Below are 27,708 nucleotides of genomic sequence, written 5' to 3'. Positions count from 1 at the left end.
CATCCGACTATCAACCACATTCGGATCCTTCAGACGGAACCTGAAAACCCATCTCTTCAGGAAAGCCTACAGCCTGCACTGACCTAGCTGCCTCCTCACCACTACTGAAGCTACCGCCTCACCAACACCGGAGCTCCTGCTACCCTCAACCTATTGTCTCCTTCCCCATAATCCTGTAGAATGTAAGCCTGCAAGGGCAGGGTCCTCGCCCCTCTGTATCAGTCTGTAATTGTTAGTTTGCTTACCGTAAATTGGACCAGACTATTACATGCATCAATTTTTTTTCTTTTCACTCCTATCTGATTTTTTTATTTAAAAAATAGCCCATCTGCACAAGCACATAAGCTAACATAAGGTCCATGCGCTGTCCGTTTTCCACACTGACCGAGAATCTGTTTGAACGTACGAGTGATATCTGTGAAAAAAAATGGACAGCACTTGGACCAATGTTAGTCAATGGGGTGTAAAGGTTGATTAAAATGCATGCTAGAGGTGATGTACCCATTGCAGCTCCTACGCCAATTTTCCACTGTGTGGATTGCAGTGGTGACATCACGTGACCCCTGCAGCTGATAAGTGGGGTCAATTACAGGTATGTATTATGGATGGTATGAAATTGTCACAATGAAAATGTACATCATGGAGCATTAACATAAAAAATATAGAGAATCCAGAGGTTTTTACGTATAAAAAGTATATATTTTTTATTTCATATAATTTAATAAGTTTTTTCCATTATAACAAGTATAAAGACAATCTGTCAATATGGACAACAAGATGATCCAAATCAGGTGAAAAAACGCTGTAAATAACGCTATAACCCAGGACTGACTATGTGCTGAATTTCTAATTATCGTTATTGGCTGCCCAATATAATGCACATGAATACAATTATAAATGTGAATGTCAACAACCACTTTATATAATTATTTATTGCGCAATTGCGCTTCTGTAAATCACATAAAACTATGGGTGTTACATTAAACTTCCAATGAGCATGTATAAAGTAATCCTAAATGGGCTCAGATGAAAAATAAAGATGCTGACTCCTAATATAAATGAATATAGGTAGCGCTGTTGCGCAAATACAACGAGCTCATAGGTGTCACACCATATTAGAAAAAAGACTGCACATAAAACATGTTACAAATTGTAAAGGTTATTTACCCATGTTGAATAGATGTCAGTCCTAGGAGCGTTAGCTATCCCGACGCGCGTTTCGCGAGAAAAGACTCTCGCTTCCTCAAGGGGGCCACGCCCCCTTGAGGAAGCGAGAGTCTTTTCTCGCGAAACGCGCGTCGGGATAGCTAACGCTCCTAGGACTGACATCTATTCAACATGGGTAAATAACCTTTACAATTTGTAACATGTTTTATGTGCAGTCTTTTTTCTAATATGGTGTGACACCTATGAGCTCGCTGTATTTGCGCAACAGCGCTACCTATATTCATTTATATTAGGAGTCAGCATCTTTATTTTTCATCTGAGCCCATTTAGGATTACTTTATACATGCTCATTGGAAGTTTAATGTAACACCCATAGTTTTATGTGATTTACAGAAGCGCAATTGCGCAATAAATAATTATATAAAGTGGTTGTTGACATTCACATTTATAATTGTATTCATGTGCATTATATTGGGCAGCCAATAACGATAATTAGAAATTCAGCACATAGTCAGTCCTGGGTTATAGCGTTATTTACAGCGTTTTTTCACCTGATTTGGATCATCTTGTTGTCCATATTGACAGATTGTCTTTATACTTGCTATAATGGAAAAAACTTATTAAATTATATGAAATAAAAAATATATACTTTTTATACGTAAAAACCTCTGGATTCTCTATATTTTTTATGATTAAGTTGAGTTTAGTATATTTACCTATAGGTGTACTGCTGGTGTTTCTGCATATGGAGCATTAACAGTCTGATGCCAATGATGTACATTCTTGTCATGGATGCTCAACTGGTTAAATCCACCAAGAGAAGCATATTTTTTTGTATTATTAGATTAGTAATAATGTAGACAACATCGATTGTGAAAACAGTGAACCTGAAAAGACGTGACATAAATAACAATGTGATGGAAACTTTATAGGCCTAACTTCTATGTGGTACATCTATTATTACTCCATAACATGTAGAAAGTGATTTGTGTACAGTTCACACATGTCTGGATGTGTTCAGGCTTTAGGAGACACCCCACTCCAGTGCCTTCATGAACTCTTCTTCTGTAAATGACAGCATCTTGGCAGATTCAATGTGCATCTGTAAGAGATAATTGAGCAAAATGGATAAATCCATTTCCATAATACCATAAAATACAAGGCACGCTATAATAATGTATGTGCTTATTTTGTTTTTTAATTGGCCGTTATTGTATATTCCTCAAGTCTGCCCTTGTTCATATGAAACAAACATTTAGTCAAGTAGCAAAGCTGTAAAAGGGCGAGTGTGTAAAATGCCCTTTATAGCTCGATTATTCCCGTCCATAGAGCTGCATAAAACTAAAGTTATTTTAGGTTTCAGAGACCCCTGGGAATTCGTTGGGGGAGCAAAACACCTCTTGGAGCAACTAGCTTGTAAAAGATATTTTTAATGGACGACAGCAGAAAGCACCTGAAATGTAACAGGACCCGTCACCTTCTCAAACCCAGTTCTGTCAGGTGTTACTTAACCTGGAGGGTCTCTGGGGGGATATCAACCACCAAGCGTATCAAATTAAACTCTCCAAATAAGAAATCTAGGCAGCTTCTAACTTGACTCTGACAAATAGGCCATTGATAAGTATTTCAGAGGCCAGATGACTTTTAGTAACATTTCTAAATAGATATGTTCATTTATACTATGACGAGGTTTACATACTATGGGGCTCAATATGCCATATTCCATTATAAATCCAACTTACATCTCAGTTATCACAGGCCTACTATGAATGTGCTGACCGCCACGTGGCCCTGGTGGGCATTACCAGTAACAAATACTACACACTGTGAAGGAAGAAATTAAGAAAGAATCTCCATTTTGTGCTTTTCGACTCCATTTTGTTGTTTTGATATAAATTTTGTTAGTAGGCTAAACTTTACCGCTGTTATGAGACCTTGATTGTTGCAACTTGGACAGAACATGAGACTGAGGGTATGAAACCTTGATGAGACCTTGATTGTTGCAACTTGGACAGAACATGAGACTGAGGGTGTATTGTTCTACAAAACTTTGACGCACAGATTGTTCCTGCATTCTTATAGGCTAAGAACTGTGAGCATGTTCTTATGCTGATTGGTTGAAGTTCTGCATTCTTATAGGCTAAAAACCGTGAACGTGTTTTTATGCTGATTGGTTGAAGTATAATTTTTTATGATTATAAAAATGATATGCAGAATAAACGGGGGCCAGAGATCAGCTCGATCCCCCATACAGAGACACACGTCTCCGTCTGGTCATTTTCAGTTGCCGGCAACACTTTATATATTAATTTGGAAATCACTGGGTTAACCGTGAAGGATCACTTTAAATCCTCCCTCAACAGTTGGTGCCGAAACCCGGGAACCAAGCAGGAACGCTTCTGCCCCCCCGGAGGACAACAAGACAAAGGACCCTCGGACCGGACGCAGGCACTGGAAAATTGGGACTGATCATCCCCCACAACCACGGTAAGTTGGCAGTTATACTGTCCAGACTGACCGTTTGGTGTGGTTTTCCTGTGTTTGTTGCTGCAAAGAGGATCTGAGGTTTGTCCCCGGAGTGGGATGATTCTTGGGTGGAATCATATAGAGGTGTAGTTCCGTTGGAAGCCCAGTGCTCGAACCGTACCTCATAAGGGACGGACACCCCGGATTAACCAGTGATGTAATTCTCTTTACAGTCAAAATACCCTGAATTCCTGATCACTGTTAGAATCAGGAGCGGTGAGGTGATCGAAGATGGGTAGGATGCGTAACTCAGGAATACATAGATATATATGTGTATGTCCAGGGGTGTCCGGAGGGTTAAGTCTAAGACGCCCTCCTCCTTTCACTGAGTACCGCGATTTTGGGTTGTCTTAGCGGGGGACAGGTAAAAACCTTAGTGGAATAGGCTACACAGCTGCTCTGGTATCTATACACGACTAAGTAGGGGTATTTCGCTTTAAAGGAGAATCAGTCCGTAGAAGAAGAAGACTTTGAATTGTGTGATAAAAATTAGATATTGTTAACCCAAAGAAGGGAAAAGAAATCTGTCAGGAATGCAGGGAAAATATTCTCAATCATTGGTTTTTCTAAGGTGTTCTGGTATGTGAATTGTGCGATGAAGATTTTGTAGAAATTAATTAAGTCTAAGAACTGTTGTATTTTGTGTTTGTCTTTGGAATATCCGATGGGAGGGGTTGAGCAGCTTCGCTGTTGTTTTTTTTCCCTTCTGCGCTGCGGAATGTTTTCTTATCGCTGTTTCTGGTAGGGAGGGGCAGCAGCAGGTCGCTGCGCTCTTGAGTCTCTCTGTGTTTTTTTTAGTGTTGTACGCGCTGGTAGATCTGTGAAATATTGTAAATTGAAAGTGAAATCTAGTGTTTAGTTTTAGAAGGAAATTTGTAAGTGATTGAAATATTGGTAAAAGTAAGTTGAGTGGTTGATATATAGCAAATTGAGGATCAACAGAGAAAGTGAATTCTAGTTGTTTTTGTTACCGTTACGTTGAAAAAGGAAAGTTGTCTACTCCTATGATAAAGTCTGGATGTTTTGTGGTACCGGAAGGAATTGAGAAAGTCCCTGCTTGATAAGGTCCCTCCCCAGGAAATCAAGCCTCTTCTCCCGACCGTAAGCTCTGTGCCCCTCAATCCCAAAGCACCAATATATGGTGATCGTGGATCTGTGATGTATGCGGAGTTACTAATTCTCAGTGTAGAGAGGTCTGTTCAAGAAGACCCGGAGTTGTAGCCCCCACCTTTCCCTTGCTAAACGCTGACAGCAATTCCCCCGCTCTAAATACAGCCCCCCTTTCACAGCTGCAAGGACGCTCATTATCAGCGGTTCGTGTAACAGGCTGCCCTCCCCACCTTACACAAGTCCAGTCTCATACTAAAATATCCCTTTTAACCCTGTCTGGGAATCTCCCTCCCCAGCCCCATGTCAATTCTCAGATCAAGAGCTTGTTTTAATTAGAGTAGATGACAGACCCAATAAATATACTTTTATAAAACCTATCCCTGTGGGACCTTTCCCTGAAGTTACTGCTCAGTTCGTAATCTCTCCCTCATGTCCGGTAAATTTACTGGGGGCAGATTTATTATCACAGTTCCGCTCCAGAATATAATTCCAAGATGATGGTCAGATGGTCCTTGCGTTATATAACTCCTATGCAGATGAATACAATGAGATCTGTATCCTACATGCCCTTCCCACAGTTATGATGGTCCTGATAGACCCAGATTCTCCCCCAATAATGCCTGTAGAACCAGTAAAAGTGTTTCTCAAACCTGGTGCCCCCTTTTTCTAAACTCCATCAATACCCTTTGAAATATGATCAGGAGCAGTGTCTCAAGGGGCAAATACAAATGTTATTCGATAATGGTGCCCTGATACCCTGTGTTTCCCCATGGAACACACCCTTGTTTCCCGTTAAGAAAAAGACCCCACCCGGCCAACCCCCTGTGTACCGGCTGGTACAAGATCTACAGGCATTTAATGCAGTTACTGTTCCAGAAACTCCGGTGGTGCCTAAGCCACATACTCTTTTGTCCCAGATATCTCAGGATGCCGCTTGGTTCATAGTTATCGATCTTGCCAATGTCTTCTTCAGCATTCCATTATACCCAGACTGCCAGTTCTGTTTGCATTCATTTATCAGGGATGACAATTGACGTGGACAGTTATGCCAAAGGGGGGCCAGTCATAGCCCAAGAGTGTCAGGCCTACCTTGCCACTTATGGCCCCTTGCAACCAGGAGAGGCTATGGCCACCCCACACGATGTATATAGTATCCTTAACCAAGTACAACCTGGCCATATGTCCATGGCTGGACAGCTGCGATTTCAGTGTGCTATTCTCATGCCTACTAATGTGATTTTTTTTTTTAAAAAAAAGGTGCACTGTCCTGAACCCCGCTACTCTTCTCCTAGTTCCCCTGGATCCAAAGGGGGGAGGAGTAGGTGACATAAGGAGTAGGTGACATGAGCAAGGACACTCTTTTTCTTTCTAGAATGGATCCAGAGGAACAAGATTAGGTTTCCAAACCACATGATTGTCTAGAATTGATGTCTCAGGAAACGGCTGGTCTCTAGTGTGCCTATTCTAATGCTGATTTTGAGCTTTTTGTAGATGGATCCCGTCACCAAGATGACCAAGGACGCTTCTGTACCGGATATGCTGTGGTCTCAGAACATGAGGTAATCAAGGCAGAGTCAATGCCAGCTCATATGTCTGCACAAGAAGCAGAAGCTCAAGGCGCTTACAGAAGCGTGCAAACTAGCAGAAGGTAAGACTGTAAATATCTACACTGATTCCAGGTATGCTTTTGGCATTGCACACGGTTATGGGCCTATCTGGAGAGCCAGGGCTTTCCTGACAGCAAATGGCCACCCCTTTAAACGTGCTGAGGCAGTCCAGCAACTTATGAATGCACTACAGCTTCCCACCCAAACAGGCATCATAAAGGTAAAGGCACATACTAAAGGCACTGATGGACGGACAAAGGGTAACGCACTGGCAGACCAGGCTGCCAAGAAAGCAGCAAGCACTCCTGTAGGCTCTCAAGTACATCACCTAGACACCCCACCATCTCCATTTGTGTTGAAAGACATCTTAGCCCGGTTACAAGAACAGGCAAGTAAGGAGGAGAAAAATAGGTGGCAAAAGATAGGGGCTTGCTCTGATACCGTCACTGGGCTATGGGGGAGGGGTGAAAAGGTCTGCCTACCACAGGTACTGTACCCAATGACGGCACAGGTTCTGCACAGGAATGTGCACCACTCGAAGACGGCCATGTGTGACACCCTACAGAAACAATGGATTGCCCCCGGGGTTTTCCACCTGCGCAGAAAGGCAGGTACAGAGCTGCATGATATGTGCCACACATAATCAGAGTAGGACAGTGAAAACCCCATCCAAACACACTCCCCGGCCATTTAACCAATTCCAGAGACTGCAGATTGATTATATTCAGTTACCCAGGGTAGGGACGTATGAGTATGTGTTGGTCTGCATTGATTTATTTTCAGGTTGGCCAGAAGCCTACCCAGTTGCCAAAGCTACGGCTAAGACAACGGCGAAGAAACTGATGGCTGAGATCATATGCAGGTATGGAGTTCCTGAAGTCATTGAAAGCGATCGGGGTTCCCATTTTACTGGAGAGATCATGTCAGAGGTAATGGCAGCACTGGGGGTAAGTCAAGCATTGCATACTCCATCCACAGAGCAGTGGAAAAGTGGAGAGACTAAATGGAACTCTTAAGCTTAAAATCCAGAAGGCAATGACAGAGACTGGTAAACCATGGACAGAATGCCTTCCTCTAGCTTTGTTTTCAGTAAGATATACCCCAAACAGGAAGACAGGACTGTCACCGTATGAGATTCTGTTTGGCAGGGGCCCCAATCTTGAATGTTTCTTTCCACAACAGTTGCAGCTCAAGTACCAGGACCTGACTAGTTATGTGCAGGCCTTACATGGACACCTTGCCAAAGTGCATTTAACTGTCTTCAGTTCTCTTCCAGACCCAGACAAGGTTCCTGGACACCATCCCTTTGTGCCAGGAGACCTGGTGTATGTGAAAAAGTTTGTGTGCAGAGATTGTCTCCAGCCGAGATTTGAAGGACCTCACACGGTGATCCTGGTTACCCCCACTGCAGTAAAACTCGAAGGAAAGAGCACCTGGATCCACGCTTCACACTGTAAAAGAGACCGAACCAGTGTTTAGTCACAGTAGTGACTGAAGGGAAATGTTGCTGTTGTTTTTGATCCTGGAACTGAGGGCTATCCTCGCCCCTACCTCTTTGGTCCCTATTGTAAAAATAAGAATTCTGGTCCCATTATTCTCTGGGTAAACCTGACAGCCCCGGCAAATATCTGGCGATTTGATTTCTGTAATGTAGTCAAGTGCCCCGAGACTGAACGGGTGGTAGAGGGGATCATCCAGTTTTATATGTGTGTTACCAGAAATGACAACAATAACCGTTATTATTGGTCAGATGCTGCTTGGAATACGGGAGATGATTGGGGATATAAATCTAGTGAAGCCATGTTCCCAAGGATGGGACGGGTAGGAGTTTTCGTGAGAGAATGCATCTAACAGCCTTTCTGCAACCACTTAGGGGCTGTAGATGGGGTAATAGTTGTCACCCCCTCCTCCTAAATCTCGAAAGCCCCCAATCTGCTGACCTACAGACATTTGTACTGGGAAGGCATTATAATTATGTATTTAGTAGTGGATACTATGGGAATTTAGGCCATATACAGCTCCAGGATATTAGCTTCAGACCAACCAAGGCCCCTGTTACCAGTACACCTAAAACAGGCCCAGGTGAGCGTTTGAAAAATGTAGTTAATGAAGTGATCCCCATTCCAGGTCTCAGTTGGCAAGAAGTTTTCTCCATAGAAACACAAACAGCCCCAAGGAAAAATCTATGGTTAGAATGGGTGAGATACAATGTAAGAGTCCAGAATATCTCTGTAGGATGTATTGCTTGTGCTGCTGCGAATACACATCTCTACATATATGCATTGCTTTTTCCTGATGACAACACCACTGCCTGTGTCATGAACTTGTTGAAAGGTTTGAAGTCCACTGATTGCCCAGATTATGTCCCACTAATTCATGAAGAACCTAAACTAAAGGTCCCAGGAGAAGTAACCGTATTAGCTGACAATTACACCTGCTATAATTCCCACGACACCACAGGTACACTAGTAGGGATCTTCGAGACAGGTTTCTACAAAGGGAGCAGTTCTCTAGATACTGATTTGCTAACCAAACATACAGAATATATGTACGACATTTATTGGTTATGTGGAGACGGTAAGCTCCGTCCTAGGTTGCCTAATGCCTGGATAGGTCATGCACCCTTGTTAAACTAGCCATGCAGTTCAAGATTTTATTCTTGGGATCCAAAGATACCTGATGAACCTACCAGAAAAGAGAAGTCTTGATCAGCTCCATATGAGTTATGAAGAAGATCCAATAATATATATTGATACCATTGGAGTGCCAAGGGGGGTGCCCGACCAGTTTAAAGCCCAGAACCAGATTTATGCCGGCTTTGCTTCTATAATCCCACAGGTGCAGATTAATAAAAATGTTGAATGGATCAAATATATATATATTACAGTGAACAAAGATTTGTCAATTATAGCTGTGATGCCTTCCAGGGTATAGTTGAGGATTTGGGCCCTAACACTCGTATGACTCGTGCTGCAACCCAACCTAAGAGAATTACACTGAATCCTGTCCAGACAAGATCACATGCAGTGACATAAGCTGACACAGGATTGTGGTTGGTGGATACTGGAGACACTAACTTTTGGGAGTAGGCTGACAGTAATCCTTTTGGGAAGGAGCTGTAGACCAGCATGTCATGTCGCCCCCACCACCAGAGAACCAACCACATCAGGTAGGGTAAGACGGATACAGGAGTATTATCCCTGGAGGCCCTCTGACTAGCTATGCAAAAACAATTGGCTGACCCTGAGAATCAACCTTTTTCATTTTACAAACAAATAATGACAATATGATAGATGTATAAGTACACCTGGGCAGGCCTAGGTAGTTAGTGAAAGTAACTCCGATTGGCACCTTCCACAATTAAGAAGTAGACCCACCAGAGTACGATGGTACTGATCCAGGGGAGATCCCTAAGTATATCCCCCTCAAGAGAGTAAACAAAACCCCCCATTCTCAGATGATGCTAAGAGATTTAGTTTAGGGACAGTGGGAGAACTCCATGTGAGGTTAGTGAAGGGTTCAGCTGCCTGGAGGCCTCTCGCTAGGGGAGAGTTTCTGAGGTGTCTGGATGAAGAAATCCACCTCCCCTTTTCCCATCACATGGACAGTCTCGAAGGATCTTTCTTTAGGGGAAAAACTTAGTATTTAGGGGGGATTGTCAAGGTGAAAATATATTTTCTTATATACCTTTTTGTACTGCTATACTCTTATACTGTGAAACAATAACTTTTTCCTATGCTTGCAGATATAACTGTATTTAAAATGGCTGCCAGTATTCACCTTTATCCTTGCTATGTATGTAATACTAAAACTTATTTTTTGGTGTATTTCTGTGTGTATTAGGAAATTCTGCACTAGGATAACTAGTGATGAAACCAAAAGCGTTGCTATCTCTGTTCTTCTCTACACCGATTTCACAAAGTTATCTGATGAAGATGTTGAAGCCAAGCGCATGGCTATCTTCAAAAGATCCCCACTACTGTTATCAATAATTGTTATTCGTAAATTCTAGTATACAGGGGGGACGGGTACACCGCAACAGCCATGGCTGGTAACATGGCACCAGTCATGTGAAGACCAGTATCCCTCGAGCTTAGAGCTTGGGATAGTATCTCTGATGCTGGACATTAATTAACAAAATTTATCTAGGGGGGAATGTGAAGGAAGAAATTAAGAAAGAATCTCCATTTTGTGCTTTTCGACTCCATTTTGTTGTTTTGATATAAATTTTGTTAGTAGGCTAAACTTTACCGCTGTTATGAGACCTTGATTGTTGCAACTTGGACAGAACATGAGACTGAGGGTATGAAACCTTGATGAGACCTTGATTGTTGCAACTTGGACAGAACATGAGACTGAGGGTGTATTGTTCTACAAAACTTTGACGCACAGATTGTTCCTGCATTCTTATAGGCTAAGAACTGTGAGCATGTTCTTATGCTGATTGGTTGAAGTTCTGCATTCTTATAGGCTAAAAACCGTGAACGTGTTTTTATGCTGATTGGTTGAAGTATAATTTTTTATGATTATAAAAATGATATGCAGAATAAACGGGGGCCAGAGATCAGCTCGATCCCCCATACAGAGACACACGTCTCCGTCTGGTCATTTTCAGTTGCCGGCAACACTTTATATATTAATTTGGAAATCACTGGGTTAACCGTGAAGGATCACTTTAAATCCTCCCTCAACAACACTATGGTGGGTTTCAGAAGTGCCACAGAATTATGCGCGGTGACCTAAAATTAGTATTGTGTCGGTGAGCAGCCCAGGTCGTAACAGAACCTCATTACAGGCATCTGACCCCTTCCTACTCTTGTTTCTCTTCCGCGTGGCTCCCATTTCAGCATACCTTTTGTCTTTTTAAAATATCAATGAGCTTGAGTTGTTTTTTAAATCCAGTCATCAACTCGGCTTTTTGCTTCTCCAACTTCTTATTCTCATGTTTCAGTTCTTCTATCCTTTTCCTCTCTTGGTTGGCTGTATCCTAGAACAGAGTTGGATAACGTTCTTTGTAATATTTCTGTTATTTCAAGAAACTGTAAACCAGAGACCACGTAATGTCAAAGACAATGGAATTGTTACCGATAATTATTACAAAATTGTGCAAGAAAAAATAATAAAGTGTTTTTTAAGCAGAAATCTGGTGTAAAACTTTGAAAAGTTACAAAAATGTTGTGCACTGCAAAAATTGTGCACATTTTGGTGTCTTCACACCAGTTTGAAGCAGCGCTGCGCAAATTGTCGACAGCAAGTGAATTGTAACAGAGGATCTGTCGCCTGGTTAAAAGTGGCCAATTTTTGCTCTTATTTAATTCCTGCTGCTCTTTCCCTGGCTTGGTTTCTGACTTCCCTGTCGGTTGTTCGCTCGGCTCTGCTATTACCAGCTCAGTTTCCTGACACCCGTTTGTACCCGGGTACTATACGCTTGTCGGCTCCCCAGCCGGTAACCTCCTGGTTATACCATTGGAGCTCCGCTGTTCGCTCCGGGAGCTCCGGCGGCTGGCCCCGGCCCCTCCTCCTGCGATCACGTGCTGAAGGTCCTGCACGCCGGCGACCGTGCCATTCTGTGTCTGCAGGTGCTGTCTACCCGTCCCCGTTCTGCTGTATGGTCCCCGATATTGTAGTTCATTACCTTTGTCATAACTTTGCCATATTTGAGGGTTTACCATTTTGCACGGCCTTCGCCATGCATTATGTGCACATGCATGAGTGAATGCCTTATTAATTATTACTAATATTTTCATCGGTTATGTACATGTTGGTAAGAAAGAAAGAAAGAAAGAGAGGGGAGGAAAAGGACAGAAAAGAGGGAAAAAGAGGGGGAAAAAGGGAAGAGAGAAGGAAAGAGGGAAAAGAAAGGGGAAAAAGGGAAGAAAAAAAAGTACACTTTTTTTTTTGGAGTAAACTTTAACTGTGTCAAGTTACTGTTGCGCTGGAGGACCATTATATAGATACTCATGGGCTGAAATGGACAAAATATGATGCATAACTGAGGCACATGAGCATTTATTAACTGGATCCCTCTAGGGTAAAGATGACATCTCATAGAATGTGATGTGTATCTAGCAAGAACTGGTGTGTTTGTTTACCCCATTACTGAGGCAGAAAAGCGGTATTCTTTAGGCTCCATCCGTGTGAGGGTTACCATCCAAGAGAGACAGACCAATGTTTTCTCAGGTGTCATCCTAGTTGCATTAGTTTTAGTTCACTGAAGCAGGTAGATTGCACGCTGAACTTTAATTTATCCATTGACTCTTACTGTGTTAGTTAAAAATGGATGAAACTCTGAAATACACAGTGTATCTTCAGTGTCTCGTTTTAAGCCGGGTTCAGACAAGTGTATAAAAAAAATTCTGAGTTTCATCCAGAAAGCTCAGACGGTTTTCATCCATGCCGTCATCCGTGCAACATCCGCTTTCATGCAACATTCAAAGATGAACATGATCAACCACCGTTTCCTATGGTAATAATGGGTGAGTGGTGCTGTAAGATTTTTACTCAGACAGCACATATCTGTATTAAACGTTCATCTGAACAAGACCTAGCATGGATAGGGGGTGAGTATAGGTGCTTTTATTTTAACGGAGCCATACATTGGGAATGAAAAGGGGTTGTCCAAGTAGTGGACAACCCCTTTAAAGTCTACAGGGATCTATGCCAGGGCTCGATCAGACAAGAATATAATACAGATATGTGCTGTTTGAGTACAAATTATACACTGGGGGTGACTATAAGTGTTAATAGTTGTTTATCCTCATAGGGCCATACATGAGGAATGAGAAGGGGTAGTCCAAGTAGTGGACGACCCCTTTAATGGTCAAGTCTAATTCACAAAATCGATGAGAATAGGACATGCTCTGCATCTACAAATATAGAACAAAAAAATTGTTGTAAATTAGAAGCATACCTACAGTGTATTGTGAGAGGATGTGACTGCAGTACTGGCTTACCTGACTGGGTTTCTTTCCATTCACTAATACAATAAAACATGTTTATGGAAATTAATAGGGGCCACCCACATGAATACCCCTCCTAATCAGTGGCCTTAAGGCATGTCCACTAAAGGGCCCATACTCAGGCATATAACCTGATACTCTCCCTAGACAATAGTAAGTAGAATGGGATCTACTAGAGATCAGCGACTTTCAACATATTCTTGTGTAAACTGTAAGTTCTGTTGGGCTATGTTCACATGTTGCGCTTCTGCTGTGGTTTTTTTTCTGCAGGCAAAACCTGCTCTCTTGTCAGTAAAGAAGACCCTTAAAACAAGTAGGTTTTTGATGCATGTCAACTGACAAGCTTACAGAACGGTAGCACCAAACGTTGTTCGAAGTGTAAATTATCTGTCCTTCATTCCTCTACTAACTTCTAAGCTGACTCGGGAAGCAGCAACAGCACAAGAGCTGTTCACCTGGAGCGTCAATGAACGAAGACACAAAACTGGCACCACCCTGCCCAAGGCCAAGCTGCGACTGCGTCAGGGGAGTACATGCTGCTGTTTATGCTGGAAGACGACAGGTTCAGCTTCTTTTCTTCTGTTGAATTATAGGGATTGTCCCTTCACCTAAAATCTCTGTCGTTGGCTACCACAACACAATGATATTGAAGGGTAAAAAGAAAGCAAAAAGGACGCCCCCCCCAGTCTGGGGCATGTGCAACCTGCAGCTTTAAACACAAACTATGATGCCAGTGTGAAGAACCAAGATTCAGAACAGACCCGCTCTGATATGCAGCAATGCATGGTTTTCTGGCAGTCATCTCTGATATGCAGCAATGCATGCTTTTCTGGCAATCATCTCTGATATGCAGCAATGCATGCTTTTCTGGCAATCATCTCTGATATCCAGCAATGCATGCTTTTCTGGCAGTCATCTCTGATATGCAGCAATGCATGCTTTTCTGGCAGTCATCTCTGATATGCAGCAATGCATGCTTTTCTGGCAATCATCTCTGATATCCAGCAATGCATGCTTTTCTGGCAGTCATCTCTGATATGCAGCAATGCATGCTTTTCTGGCAATCATCTCTGATATGCAGCAATGCATGCTTTTCTGGCAGTCATCTCTGATATGCAGCAATGCATGCTTTTCTGGCAGTCATCTCTGATATGCAGCAATGCATGCTTTTCTGGCAATCATCTCTGATATCCAGCAATGCATGCTTTTCTGGCAGTCATCTCTGATATGCAGCAATGCATGCTTTTCTGGCAATCATCTCTGATATGCAGCAATGCATGCTTTTCTGGCAATCATCTCTGATATCCAGCAATGCATGCTTTTCTGGCAGTCATCTCTGATATGCAGCAATGCATGCTTTTCTGGCAATCATCTCTGATATGCAGCAATGCATGCTTTTCTGGCAATCATCTCTGATATGCAGCAATGCATGCTTTTCTGGCAATCATCTCTGATATGCAGCAATGCATGCTTTTCTGGCAATCATCTCTGATATGCAGCAATGCATGCTTTTCTGGCAATCATCTCTGATATCCAGCAATGCATGCTTTTCTGGCAGTCATCTCTGATATGCAGCAATGCATGCTTTTCTGGCAGTCAAAGACAACGTACACTTGAAAGATAGCAGAAGTTACATTAAGGGGTCACCCCTTTTCTTTGGGCAGCAGTTTGTTATAAAAAAAATAAAACGAATTTTACTCATCCTCCCCAGGTCCCGTGTTGAGTTTCTGTTGCTGCTCCCAGTGTGCAGTAGTGGCTGTGCGGCTGATGTCACGTCCATAACGTGGAAGCCAATCAGTGGGCTCCGTAGCTCGGTGTACGGTGTGGCAGCCAATCAGTGAGCTCCGCAGCTCTGTGTATGGTGTCCCATCTACACGGGCACAGCCACTGTACGCATCTATTGGCAGCAGCGCTGCAGCTAATACCAGCCACCAGGAGCAGTGCCAGAGCCAGCGCACTGGATCCAAGGACGAGGAGTAAAACGCAGTTTGTTTGTTTTTATAACAAATTGCAGGAGGGTCAAAGATATTGTGAAAACGGATAATACCTTTAAATAACTTCAGTTTTCTTCCCTCAGGTGCACTTTGTTTTTAACTGCCAGAAAAGCGTGTATTACTGCATATCTGAGCAGGTCACTTACAGATTTTATCTACAGATCTTATCTAAACACAAACTATGATGTCAGTGTGAACAAAGATGTAGGTTGCACATGCAATAGACCATGGATCAGCAATAGAGATGAGCGAATATACTCGTTACTCGAGATTTCTCGAGCACGCTCGGAGGTCCTCTGAGTATTTTTTAGTGCTCGGAGATTTAGTTTTTCTTGCCGCAGCTGAATGATTTACATCTGTTAGCCAGCATAAGTACATGTGGGGGTTGCCTGGTTGCTAGGGAATCCCCACATGTAATCAAGCTGGCTAAGAGATGTAAATCATTCAGCTGCAGTGATGAAAACTAAATCTCCGAGCACTAAAAAATACTCGGAGGACCCCCGAGCATGCTCGGGAAATCTCGAGTAACGAGTATATTCGCTCATCACTATTCAGCAACCATTGGTATTCCGGCTGATGTAAAACTACAACTCCAAACATGCCTGAACCTGCACTGTCAAGGTATGATGGGAGTCATAGTTTCACAAAAGCAGGAGTGCCAAATTTTACAGATCCTTCCCATAGGATATTTACATTGTCTCCACCTGTACGCACAACTAGGCATTTGCTATATAATGGCAAAGTACTGTGCAGGGCCATCATCAATGACATAGCTCTGTACTGTGCAGGGCCATCATCAATGACATAGCTCTGTACGGTGCAGGGCCATCATCAATGACATAGGTCTGTACTGTGCAGGGCCGTCATCAGTGACATACAGTACAGACCAAAACTTTGTAAAATTGTAAATTCACACTGAAGGCATCAAAACTATGAATTAACACATTTGGAATTATATACTTAACAAAAAAGTGTGAAACAACTGAAAATATGTCTTATATTCTAGGTTCTTCAAAGTAGCCACCTTTCGCTTTGATGACTGCTTTGCACACTCTTGGCATTCTCTTGATGAGCTTCAAGAGGTAGTCACCGGGAATGGTTTTCACTTCACAGGTGTGCCCTGTCAGGTTTAATAAGTGGGATTTCTTGCCTTATAAATGGGGTTGGGACCTTCAGTTGTGTTCAGCAGAAGTCTGTTGGATACACAGCTGATAGTCCTACTGAATAGACTGTTAGAATTTGTATTCTGGCAAGAAAAAAGCAAAAGTAAAGAAAAACGAGTTGCCATCATTACTTTAAGAAATGAAGGTCAGTCAGTCCGAAAAATTGGGAAAACTTTGAAAGTGTCCCCAAGTGCAGTGGCAAAAAGCATCAAGCACTACAAAGAACCTGGCTCACATGAGGACCGCCCCAGGAAAGGAAGACCAAGAGTCACCTCTGCTTCTGAGGATAAGTTTATCCGAGTCAACAGCCTCAGAAATCGCAGGTTAACAGCAGCTCAGATTAGAGACCAGGTCAATGCCACACAGAGTTCTAGCAGCAGACACATCTCTACAACAACTGTTAAGAGGAGACTTTGTGCAGCAGGCCTTCATGGTATAATAGCTGCTAGGAAACCACTGCTAAGGACAGGCAACAAGCAGAAGAGACTTGTTTGGGCTAAAGAACACAAGGAATGGACATTAGACCAGTGGAAATCTTTGCTTTGGTCTGATGAGTCCAAATGTGAGTTCTTTGGTTCCAACCACCGTGTCTTTGTGCGACGCAGAAAAGTGAACAGATGGACTCTACATGCCTGGTTCCCACCGTGAAGCATGGAGGAGGAGGTGTGATGGTGTGGGGGTGCTTTGCTGGTGACATTGTTGGGGATTTATTCAAAATTGAAGACATACTGAACCAGCATGGCTACCACAGCACCTTGCAGCGGCATGCTATTCCATCCGGTTTGCGTTTAGTTGGACCATCATTTATTTTTCAACAGGACAATGACCCCAAACACACCTCCAGGCTGTGTAAGGGCTATTTGACCAAGAAGGAGAGTGATGGGGTGCTATTCCAGATGACCTGATGGTTTAGGGTGAGCTGGACCGCAGAGTGAAGGCAAAAGGGCCAACAAGCGCTAAGCATCTCTGGGAACTCCTTCAAGATTGTTGGAAGACCATTTCCGGTGACTACCTCTTGAAGCTCATCAAGAGAATGCTAAGAGTGTGCAAAGCAATCATCAAAGCAAAAGGTGGCTACATTGAAGAACCTAGAATATAAGACATATTTTCAGTTGTTTCACACTTTTTTGTTAATTATATAATTCCACACGTGTTAATTCATAGTTTTGATGTCTTCAGTGTGAATTTACCAATTTTCATAGTAATGAAAATACAGAAAAATCTTTAAATGAGAAGGTGTGTCCAAACTTTTGGTCTGTACTGTAGGTCTGTACTGTCCAGGGCTGTCATCAGTGACATACAGTGGTGTTCAAAAGTCCTGCATAGGATAAATTGATTTTTCAAGTTTTAAACGTTTTCTGTCGAATATCTTCGATGCTAATATGACATATTATATATGGTTTTGTTCAGAATACAATTTTGCATTCTCTCCCTGTAATATTTTTAGCTTTTGAAGCAGTTTTGCCTGAAATTATTGCAACAATATAGGAATTGAAAGCACAACTATATATTGTACAGCTTCAGATCCAAAATTAGCCAAACACAGATGAGGTTCTTGTGACCAATCATAACCTGGATATGGCAGCCAATCACATTGCATTACATTGCATCACATCTGCTGCTTTCTTTGTTTGTTTTATCTGTTGGTCTATCTAGTGAATCATACTGCAGAGTTTTATGATGGGAGCCTTCAGATTTTTGTCAGCGGAGGATCGTGTGCGAGTTGTGGTGCTACATGAAGAGGGTTATACTGGCCCCCAGATCGCAAGGAAGGTCGGCTGTAATCAGAGTATAGTCGTAAGAATTTTGCAGAAACATAAGCAGCTTGGAATTACACAGGACAGGCCCAGATCTGGTCGGCCCAGAAAGTCAACTAAAAGGGAGGATAGAGTACTGATAAGAACATCCCTTGCCAATCGAAAGCTCACCTCTCCTCAGCTTCTGCAAGAATGGCAAGAAAAGTGCAATATTGAGGTAGCAACATCAACTGTTAGGAAGAGATGTTTGGAAGCAGGATTGAAAGGGTGCAAGGCCCGAAAGAAGCCATTGATGACAGCCATACAAAGACAAAGGAGAAAACTGTGGGCATTGAAATATTTAAAATGGAGGAAGGAGGAGTGGGAAAAAGTGCTAATTAGTGGTGAAAGCACTTTTTGCATTTTAGGAAATGATGGTAAGTCTTATGTGAGAAGGTTCCCACATGAAGAGTACAAGCCAGAGTGTTTGAGCTTCTCTGTGAAACATGTAATGAAAGTAATGGTCTGGGGCTGTATGGCAGCCAATGGTGTTGGAAGAACAAGGTGGCTACTATTGACTGGCCAGCTCAGTCCCCGGACCTCAATCCAATTGAAAATTTGTGGCACAAGGTATCACTAGAGATATCTAGAAAACAGCCAAGGACCAAGAGTGAGTTGATTGAGGCTCTGATACAGGCCTGGAACCACATCATCACTCGTGAACATCTGCAGAAGCTTGTTCACTCAATGCCACAGAGATGCAAGTTGGTGCTCAAGAGCAAAGGCTGGCCAATAAAGTATTAGAAGCTAAAGATGCACTCAAAAGGCCCTTTTCAGGACTCTGAATTAAATAAAAAATAATAAATCTTAAAAAGTAAAATTTAAGTCTGTGTGAACTTGCATTGGAAGTTAATGAACTTAGAAACCTGTTCACCATTCTACACACTGTACTGGTGTAGGTATGGTTATGCTGTAAAAAAAATTATCAAAAATGCGCATGCCATAAAATTAATACACTTGGGACATTCAAAAATGAGTATGGAATACAATGAGGGATTACAAAAACATATATGTTCCACCAGTTTCACTGTAGAGATGCAGAAGTATGAAACAGTTTTCAGTGCGCAGGGCTGCTATCAGTGACATAGCTCTGTACTGTGCAGGGCAGTCATCAGTGACATAGGTCTGTACTGTGCAGGGCCGTCATCAGTGACATAGGTCTGTACTGTCCAGGGCTGTCATCAGTGACATAGGTCTGTACTGCGCAGGGCTCTCATCAGTGACATAGGTCTGTACTGTGCAGGGCTGTCATCAGTGACATAGGTCTGTACTGTGCAGGGATCTCATCAGTGACATAGTTCTGTACTGTGCAGGGCTGTCATCAGTGACATAGGTCTGTACTGTGCAGTGCAGTCATCAGTGACATAGGTCTGTACTGTGCAGGGATCTCATCAGTGACATAGTTCTGTACTGTGCAGGGCAGTCATCAGTGACATAGGTCTGTACTGTGCAGGGCTGTCATCAGTGACATAGCTCTGTACTGTGCAGGGCCGTCATCAGTGACATAGGTCTGTACTGTGCAGGGCCATCATTGGTGACATAGGTCTGTACTGCGCAGGGGTCTCATCAGTGACATAGGTCTGTACTGTGCAGGACAGTCATCAGTGACATAGCTCTGTACTGTGCAGGGCCATCATCAGTGACATAGTTCTGTACTGTGCAGGGCAGTCATCATTGACACGGGTCTATACTGTGCAGGGCCATCATTAGTGACATAGGTCTGTACTGTGCAGGGCCATTATCAGTGACATAGGTCTGTACTGTGCAGGGCTGTCATCAGTGACATAGGTCTGTACTGTGCAGGGCTGTCATCAGTGACATAGGTCTGTATTGTGCAGGGCTATCATCAGTGACATAGGTCTGTACTGTGCAGGGCCATCATTGGTGACATAGGTCTGTACTGCGCAGGGGTCTCATCAGTGACATAGGTCTGTACTGTGCAGGACAGTCATCAGTGACATAGGTCTGTACTGTGCAGGGCAGTCATCATTGACACGGGTCTATACTGTGCAGGGCCATCATTAGTGACATAGGTCTGTACTGTGCAGGGCCATCATCAGTGACATAGGTCTGTACTGTGCAGGGCTGTCATCAGTGACATAGGTCTGTACTGTGCAGGGCTGTCATCAGTGACATAGGTCTGTATTGTGCAGGGCTATCATCAGTGACATAGGTCTGTACTGTGCAGGGCCATCATTGGTGACATAGGTCTGTACTGCGCAGGGGTCTCATCAGTGACATAGGTCTGTACTGTGCAGGACAGTCATCAGTGACATAGGTCTGTACTGTGCAGGGCTGTCATCAGTGACATAGGTCTGTACTGTGCAGGGCTGTCATCAGTGACATAGGTCTGTACTGTGCAGGGCAGTCATCAGTGACATAGGTCTGTACTGTGCAGGGCCATCATCAGTGACATAGGTCTGTACTTCTGTACTGTGCAGGGCCATCATCAGTGACATAGGTCTGTACTGTGCAGGGCTGTCATCAGTGACACAGGTCTGTATTGTGCAGGGCTATCATCAGTGACATAGGTCTGTACTGTGCAGGGCCTTCATCAGTGACATAGGTCTGTACTGTGCAGGGCAGTCATCAGTGACATAGGTCTGTATTGTGCAGGGCTGTCATCAGTGACATAGGTCTGTACTGTGCAGGGACATCATCAGTGACATAGGTCTGTACTGTGCAGGGCTGTCATCAGTGACATAGGTCTGTATTGTGCAGGGCTATCATCAGTGACATAGCGCTGTACTGTGCAGGGCTGTCATCAGTGACATAGCTCTGTACTGTGCAGGGCCATCATCAGTGACATAGGTCTGTACTGTGCAGGGCCATCATCAGTGACATAGCTCTGTACTGTGCAGGGCCATCATCAGTGACATAGGTCTGTACTGTGCAGGGCTGTCATCAGTGACATAGCTCTGTACTGTGCAGGGCCATCATCAGTGACATAGCTCTGTACTGTGCAGGGCTGTCATCAGTGACATAGGTCTGTACTGTGCAGGGCTGTCATCAGTGACATAGGTCTGTATTGTGCAGGGCTATCATCAGTGACATAGGTCTGTACTGTGCAGGGCTGTCATCAGTGACATAGGTCTGTACTGTGCAGGGCTGTCATCAGTGACATAGGTCTGTACTGTGCAGGGCCGTCATCAGTGACATAGGTCTGTACTGTGCAGGGCTGTCATCAGTGACATAGGTCTGTATTGTGCAGGGCTGTCATCAGTGACATAGGTCTGTATTGTGCAGGGCTATCATCAGTGACATAGCTCTGTACTGTGCAGGGCTGTTATCAGTGACATAGGTCTGTACTGTGCAGGGCTGTCATCAGTGACATAGGTCTGTACTGTGCAGGGCCATCATCAGTGACATAGGTCTGTATTGTGCAGGGCTGTCATCAGTGACATAGCTCTGTACTGTGCAGGGCAGTCATCAGTGACATAGCGCTGTACTGTGCAGGGCTGTCATCAGTGACATAGCTCTGTACTGTGCAGGGCCATCATCAGTGACATAGGTCTGTATTGTGCAGGGCTATCATCAGTGACATAGGTCTGTACTGTGCAGGGCCATCATCAGTGACATAGGTCTGTACTGTGCAGGGCTGTTATCAGTGACATAGGTCTGTACTGTGCAGGGCTATCATCAGTGACATAGGTCTGTACTGTGCAGGGCCATCATCAGTGACATAGGTCTGTACTGCACAGGGCCGTCATCAGTGAGATAATTTTGTACTGTTTTTTTTTTTTCAATCTCTGGATGTAAATGTTATATGTGTATTATTATGTGTATTAGAAGGTTGCAAACATTTACATTATTCACAAAAATAAAAACTGCTAACACTTCACTTAGAAACAATGACTGCATTGTACATTTCAACTATAAATACTTGGGGTTGGTCATGATATTGTGCTAATGCATCGTATCCGACCCAGGAAACAATATCCATGATGAGTGCAATGAAAAAGCCTAAATTAAATTAAAATACCTTGTTACTTTGCTTTAGTTTATTGAGTTCCATTTTGTATCTATCGGCTTCCTCCACGGCTCTGTTCAGGCGAACCTCGGTAGCACTTTGATTGCTTGCAGACTGTTTTTGTATTCGTTTAACGTTTTCCAGTTCCTAAATCAGAGAGAAAAACATGTTCCATATTAGTCTGTAATTGGCTTATAAAACTAAAGAACCAGTGTACAGCAATGCTAAACATGTGGTCAGGAAAAAAATCCTGTTTTTTTATGTAAAGCTCAACCTTAGATTAACATTAAGATATTTCGGCAATTATTTCATAAATCTGAAGTCGCTGATAAGAAGACTGATTTTTCTGCAGTTCACATAAATAAATAAAAGTGAAAATTGAAAAAAAAATAAATAAAAAAAAATAAATGTAAATTAGTGATAAATTAAAAGATATTAAGTTCAATTCTAGCTGACTAGGTAATTAATATTAAACCAAGATAGATGAATTAGCATCCCAAAGCCCCCATACACTTAAGATTAACATCAGCCAAACCAGCCAGTATCGGTGACAGTCTAATGTGCATGGAGCCTCCTGACAGATGACCGTCGTCAGTGGAGAAGAAGACCCAGCATGTCCAGTTTCGCACTGCAGATCCTTTTGCCCTTGGCGAGATGGGGCGTCACCTCACCAACAGAGATGTCTGGCAGCGGCTCTCTCATAGAGAACACAGGGGCACTCGCAGGGCCGGACTGGCCATAGGGCACTTCTGGCAAATGCCAGAAGGGCCGGTGCCAGTGGTGGGCCGCTCAATCCGCCGCCCCCGCCGTCGCATTCAACTATACCGGCGTATAGACGCCGGTACAGTTGAATGCAATGATGGAGGAGAGAGCGTCTACAGACGCTCCTCTCCCATCATTCCCCGCTCTGCCTCTGACACTGCGGGTGCGCGATGATGTCATATCATCGCGCACCTGCTGTGTCCCGGGCAGACTGCAGCTGCTGAGACAGGAGCAGGAACCAGGAAGCAACGCTGGGCACGAGGAGAGGTGAGGAGAGTGTTTTTTTTTTCTGGACTGTGGGGCCATTCTCGGAGGAGGTGAGGGGAGGAAGAGAAGAGATGTGGGCTGTATATAGTTCTCTGTGGGCTGTGCTCTGTGCTGTATACTGCTGTGGGCTGTATATAGTTCTCTGTGGGCTGTGCTCTGTGCTGTATACTGCTGTGGGCTGTATATAGTTCTCTGTGGGCTGTGCTCTGTGCTGTATACTGCTGTGGGCTGTATATAGTTCTCTGTGGGCTGTGCTCTGTGCTGTATACTACTGTGGGCTGTATATAGTTCTCTGTGGGCTGTGCTCTGTGCTGTATACTGCTGTGGGCTGTATATAGCTCTCTGTGGGCTGTGCTCTGTGCTGTATACTGCTGTGGGCTGTATATAGTTCTCTGTGGGCTGTGCTCTGTGCTGTATACTGCTGTGGGCTGTATATAGTTCTCTGTGGGCTGTGCTCTGTGCTGTATACTACTGTGTGCTCTGTGCTATATATAGTACTCTGTGGGCTGTGCTCTGTGCTGTATACTACTGTGGGCTGTATATAGTTCTCTGTGGGCTGTGCTCTGTGCTGTATACTGCTGTGGGCTGTATATAGCTCTCTGTGGGCTGTGCTCTGTGCTGTATACTACTGTGGGCTGTATATAGTTCTCTGTGGGCTGTGCTCTGTGCTGTATACTGCTGTGGGCTGTATATAGTTCTCTGTGGGCTGTGCTCTGTGCTGTATACTACTGTGGGCTGTATATAGTTCTCTGTGGGCTGTGCTCTGTGCTGTATACTGCTGTGGGCTGTATATAGTTCTCTGTGGGCTGTGCTCTGTGCTGTATACTGCTGTGGGCTGTATATAGTTCTCTGTGGGCTGTGCTCTGTGCTGTATACTACTGTGGGCTGTATATAGTTCTCTGTGGGCTGTGCTCTGTGCTGTATACTGCTGTGGGCTGTACATAGCTCTCTGTGGGCTGTGCTCTGTGCTGTATACTACTGTGTGCTCTGTGCTATATATAGTTCTCTGTGGGCTGTGCTCTGTGCTGTATACTGCTGTGGGCTGTATATAGTTCTCTGTGGGCTGTGCTCTGTGCTGTATACTGCTGTGGGCTGTATATAGCTCTCTGTGGGCTGTGCTCTGTGCTGTATACTACTGTGTGCTCTGTGCTATATATAGTTCTCTGTGGGCTGTGCTCTGTGCTGTATACTGCTGTGGGCTGTATATAGTTCTCTGTGGGCTGTGCTCTGTGCTGTATACTGCTGTGGGCTGTATATAGCTCTCTGTGGGCTGTGCTCTGTGCTGTATACTATGTGCTCTGTGCTATATATAGTTCTCTGTGGGCTGTGCTCTGTGCTGTATACTGCTGTGGGCTGTATATAGTTCTCTGTGGGCTGTGCTCTGTGCTGTATACTGCTGTGGGCTGTATATAGTTCTCTGTGGGCTGTGCTCTGTGCTGTATACTACTGTGGGCTGTATATAGCTCTCTGTGGGCTGTGCTCTGTGCTGTATACTACTGTGGGCTGTATATAGTTATCTGTGGGCTGTGCTCTGTGCTGTATGCTACTGTGGGCTGTATATAGTTCTCTGTGGGCTGTGCTCTGTGCTGTATACTACTGTGGGCTGTATATAGTTATCTGTGGGCTGTGCTCTGTGCTGTATACTACTGTGGGCTGTATATAGCTCTCTGTGGGCTGTGTTCTGTGCTGTATACTACTGTGGGCTGTATATAGTTCTATGTGGGCTGTGCTCTGTGCTGTATACTGCTGTGGGCTGTATATAGTTCTCTGTGGGCTGTGCTCTGTGCTGTATACTGCTGTGGGCTGTATATAGTTCTCTGTGGGCTGTGCTCTGTGCTGTATACTACTGTGGGCTGTATATAGTTCTCTGTGGGCTGTGCTCTGTGCTGTATACTACTGTGTGCTGTATATAGTTCTCTGTGGGCTGTGCTGTATATAGTACTCTGTGGGCTGTGCTGTATATAGTACTCTGTGGGCTGTGCTGTGTATAGTACTCTGTGGGCTGTGCTGTGTATAGTACTCTGTGGGCTGTGCTGTGTATAGTACTCTGTGGGCTGTGCTGTATATAGTTCTCTGTGGGCTGTGCTGTATATAGTTCTCTGTGGGCTGTGCTGTATATATTACTTTGTGGGCTGTGCTGTATATATTACTTTGTGGGCTGTGCTGTATATATTACTCTGTGGGCTGTGCTGTATACTACTGTGTGGACTGTGCTGTATACTTCTACGTGGTCTGTGCTGTATACTACTGTGTGGTCTGTGCTGTATACTACTGTGTGGTCTGTGCTGAATACTGCTGTGTGGGCTGTGTTATCTACTACGCGAGCTGTGCTATAGTATGCAGGCTGTTCTGTATACTATGCGGTTTGTGCTATATAATATGCGGGCTTTGCTATATACTATGGGGAGTATATTATATTCTATGGGGGAGGCCATGTTATGTACTATGTGGCTGTGTTATATACTATTGTGGGGGTATATTATATTCTATGGGGGAGGCTGCGTTATATACTATGGGGGGCTGCATTATATTCTATGGGGGGCTACATTATATATTATGGGGAGGTGGGCTGTATTATATTCTATGGGGGTTACATACTCTGGGGTGGCTGCATTATACTCTGTGGGGTGGCTGCATTATACTCTGGGGTGGCTGCATTATACTCTGGGGTGGCTGCATTATACTCTGGGGTGGCTGCATTATACTCTGGGGTGGCTGCATTATACTATATGTGGGCTGCATTATACTGTATCGAGGACTATGGGGAATACGTTATACTATATGAAGAACTATGGGGTGCATTATACTATGGGAAGTGAATTGTACTACATGGATGACTGTGGCGGTGCATTATACTATATGGAGCACTATGAGGATTGTATTATGCTATATGGAGGACTATGAGGATTGTATTATGCTATATGGAGGACTATGAGGAGTGTATTATACTATGTGGAGGACTGAGCAGTGTATTTTAATATATGGAGGACTATAGGGAGTGTATTATACTATATGGAGGACTATGGAGCACATTATAATATATGGAGGACTATGGGGTGTATTTTACTAAACAAGTAAAATGCTGCATATTCGGATTGTTTTTGCTGGAACAAAAAGCCTTGTTGTCAGCAGCACATTGCCAGTGTAAACTGTAGATGTGCTGCTGAAAACATGATACTGTATGGTGATCTATTAGTGATCGTTCTGTCTCATCATTATTCCTCAGCTGGTGGAAAGAGGCCGGGAAACAAGCGTTGAACAACTTCAGTATTGTCGATCAAACTCGTTTAGCGGCCTGAACTCAGCGCACGTAAATACAACAGAAAGGCTTCTGTGTGATGTGCAATATGTTAGCATTTGGGGACCCATTTTAAACTTTGCCTAGGGCCCCACTTTGCCTAAAACCGGCCCTGCCTACAAGTGTACAAAGATATTATACAGTCACCATGTGACAAGTGGGCCTGTGTAACTTCAAATGCCAGGGCTGAATTTTAGTCCCAGTCCGGCCCTGGGCACTCGGCACCTCTGTATGGAGGAGTCGGGAGAAGTAGCTGCCTGCCGAGTGACAGCTCTCTATCCTGTAGGCTATGCTGGACACAAGTCATTATATACAAAGAACTTGCATATTTAGTGTAAACTACAGATCAATGTTAGTACAGGAATATGTCCTCTACTGCAAGAAATCGCCAAGCATTCTGCGGTAGATGGTTATTCTCTATGACAAATGCCCTTAATTCAAGGAACAGTTGCCACCAATGTTCCCCCACTAACTGATCAATGCAAGTCAGTGGTGAGAAATTCTCTGTGCCTTTATGTGCTCCCATTTTACACCTATGGTTTTTGCCATGATGGTTCTTTTCATTGAAAAGGGGAGAAGTTAACTCTTCGATACACGTCAGGTTCCACACGTTGCTGACGTACTTGGTCAGTAAATGTAACCTGATTTGGCTCGTAGCACGTGAGGCAATCATCCATATTAACAATACTGTAAAGGAAAGAAACCTCATTGCAGATACGGACATGGAAGATCTGGGGGGAAACGACGTGTACAACTGTAGTCACTATGGGGTGAATGGATAGAGAATCTGATTCATTCTTCTCTCCATTAGGAAAAGTTACAGTGTTAGTTCGCTTGCTCCTCTATAAAACCCCACTTTTGCTTCACCCTCAGCTGTGTCTCTTCCAATGCCACACCAGTATCTCACCCCAGTTCTGCCAACTATTAAAATGGCATATGATCCTACCCCATACACTCGGGTGACAGTGATTAATGACAGCATGGTGGCTCAGTGGTTAGCACTGGATATTTGAGTTGTAGGTTCAAATCCCACCAAGGACAACATCTGCAAGGTATTCTCCACAGTGATTGTATATGTAAGGTGCTGAG

The 27,708-nt window shown here is 43.8% G+C and overlaps 1 protein-coding gene across 2 annotated transcripts in view; it reads right to left on the bottom strand.

Moving 5' to 3' along the window:
- Positions 1 to 1,990: 1,990 nt before the first annotated feature.
- TEX9 (testis expressed 9) overlaps positions 1,991 to 27,708 on the bottom strand; it is a 73,318-nt gene continuing 47,600 nt past the window's right edge. For both annotated transcript variants that reach the window (XM_077263800.1, XM_077263801.1), the window contains 3 exons: positions 22,305 to 22,439; positions 11,263 to 11,397; positions 1,991 to 2,269 (listed from right to left, as the gene is read on the bottom strand). In XM_077263800.1, coding sequence (XP_077119915.1) covers positions 2,192 to 2,269; positions 11,263 to 11,397; positions 22,305 to 22,439 — 348 coding nt within the window. In that variant the 3' untranslated portion in view covers positions 1,991 to 2,191. The remainder of the gene's footprint in view (positions 2,270 to 11,262; positions 11,398 to 22,304; positions 22,440 to 27,708) is intronic.

The sequence above is a fragment of the Ranitomeya variabilis genome, chromosome 5, assembly GCF_051348905.1.
Source record: "Ranitomeya variabilis isolate aRanVar5 chromosome 5, aRanVar5.hap1, whole genome shotgun sequence".
Lineage (NCBI taxonomy): Eukaryota > Metazoa > Chordata > Amphibia > Anura > Dendrobatidae > Ranitomeya > Ranitomeya variabilis.
The sequence above is the reverse complement of the archived record's forward strand: the minus strand, read 5'-3'. Positions and strand labels throughout refer to the sequence as shown.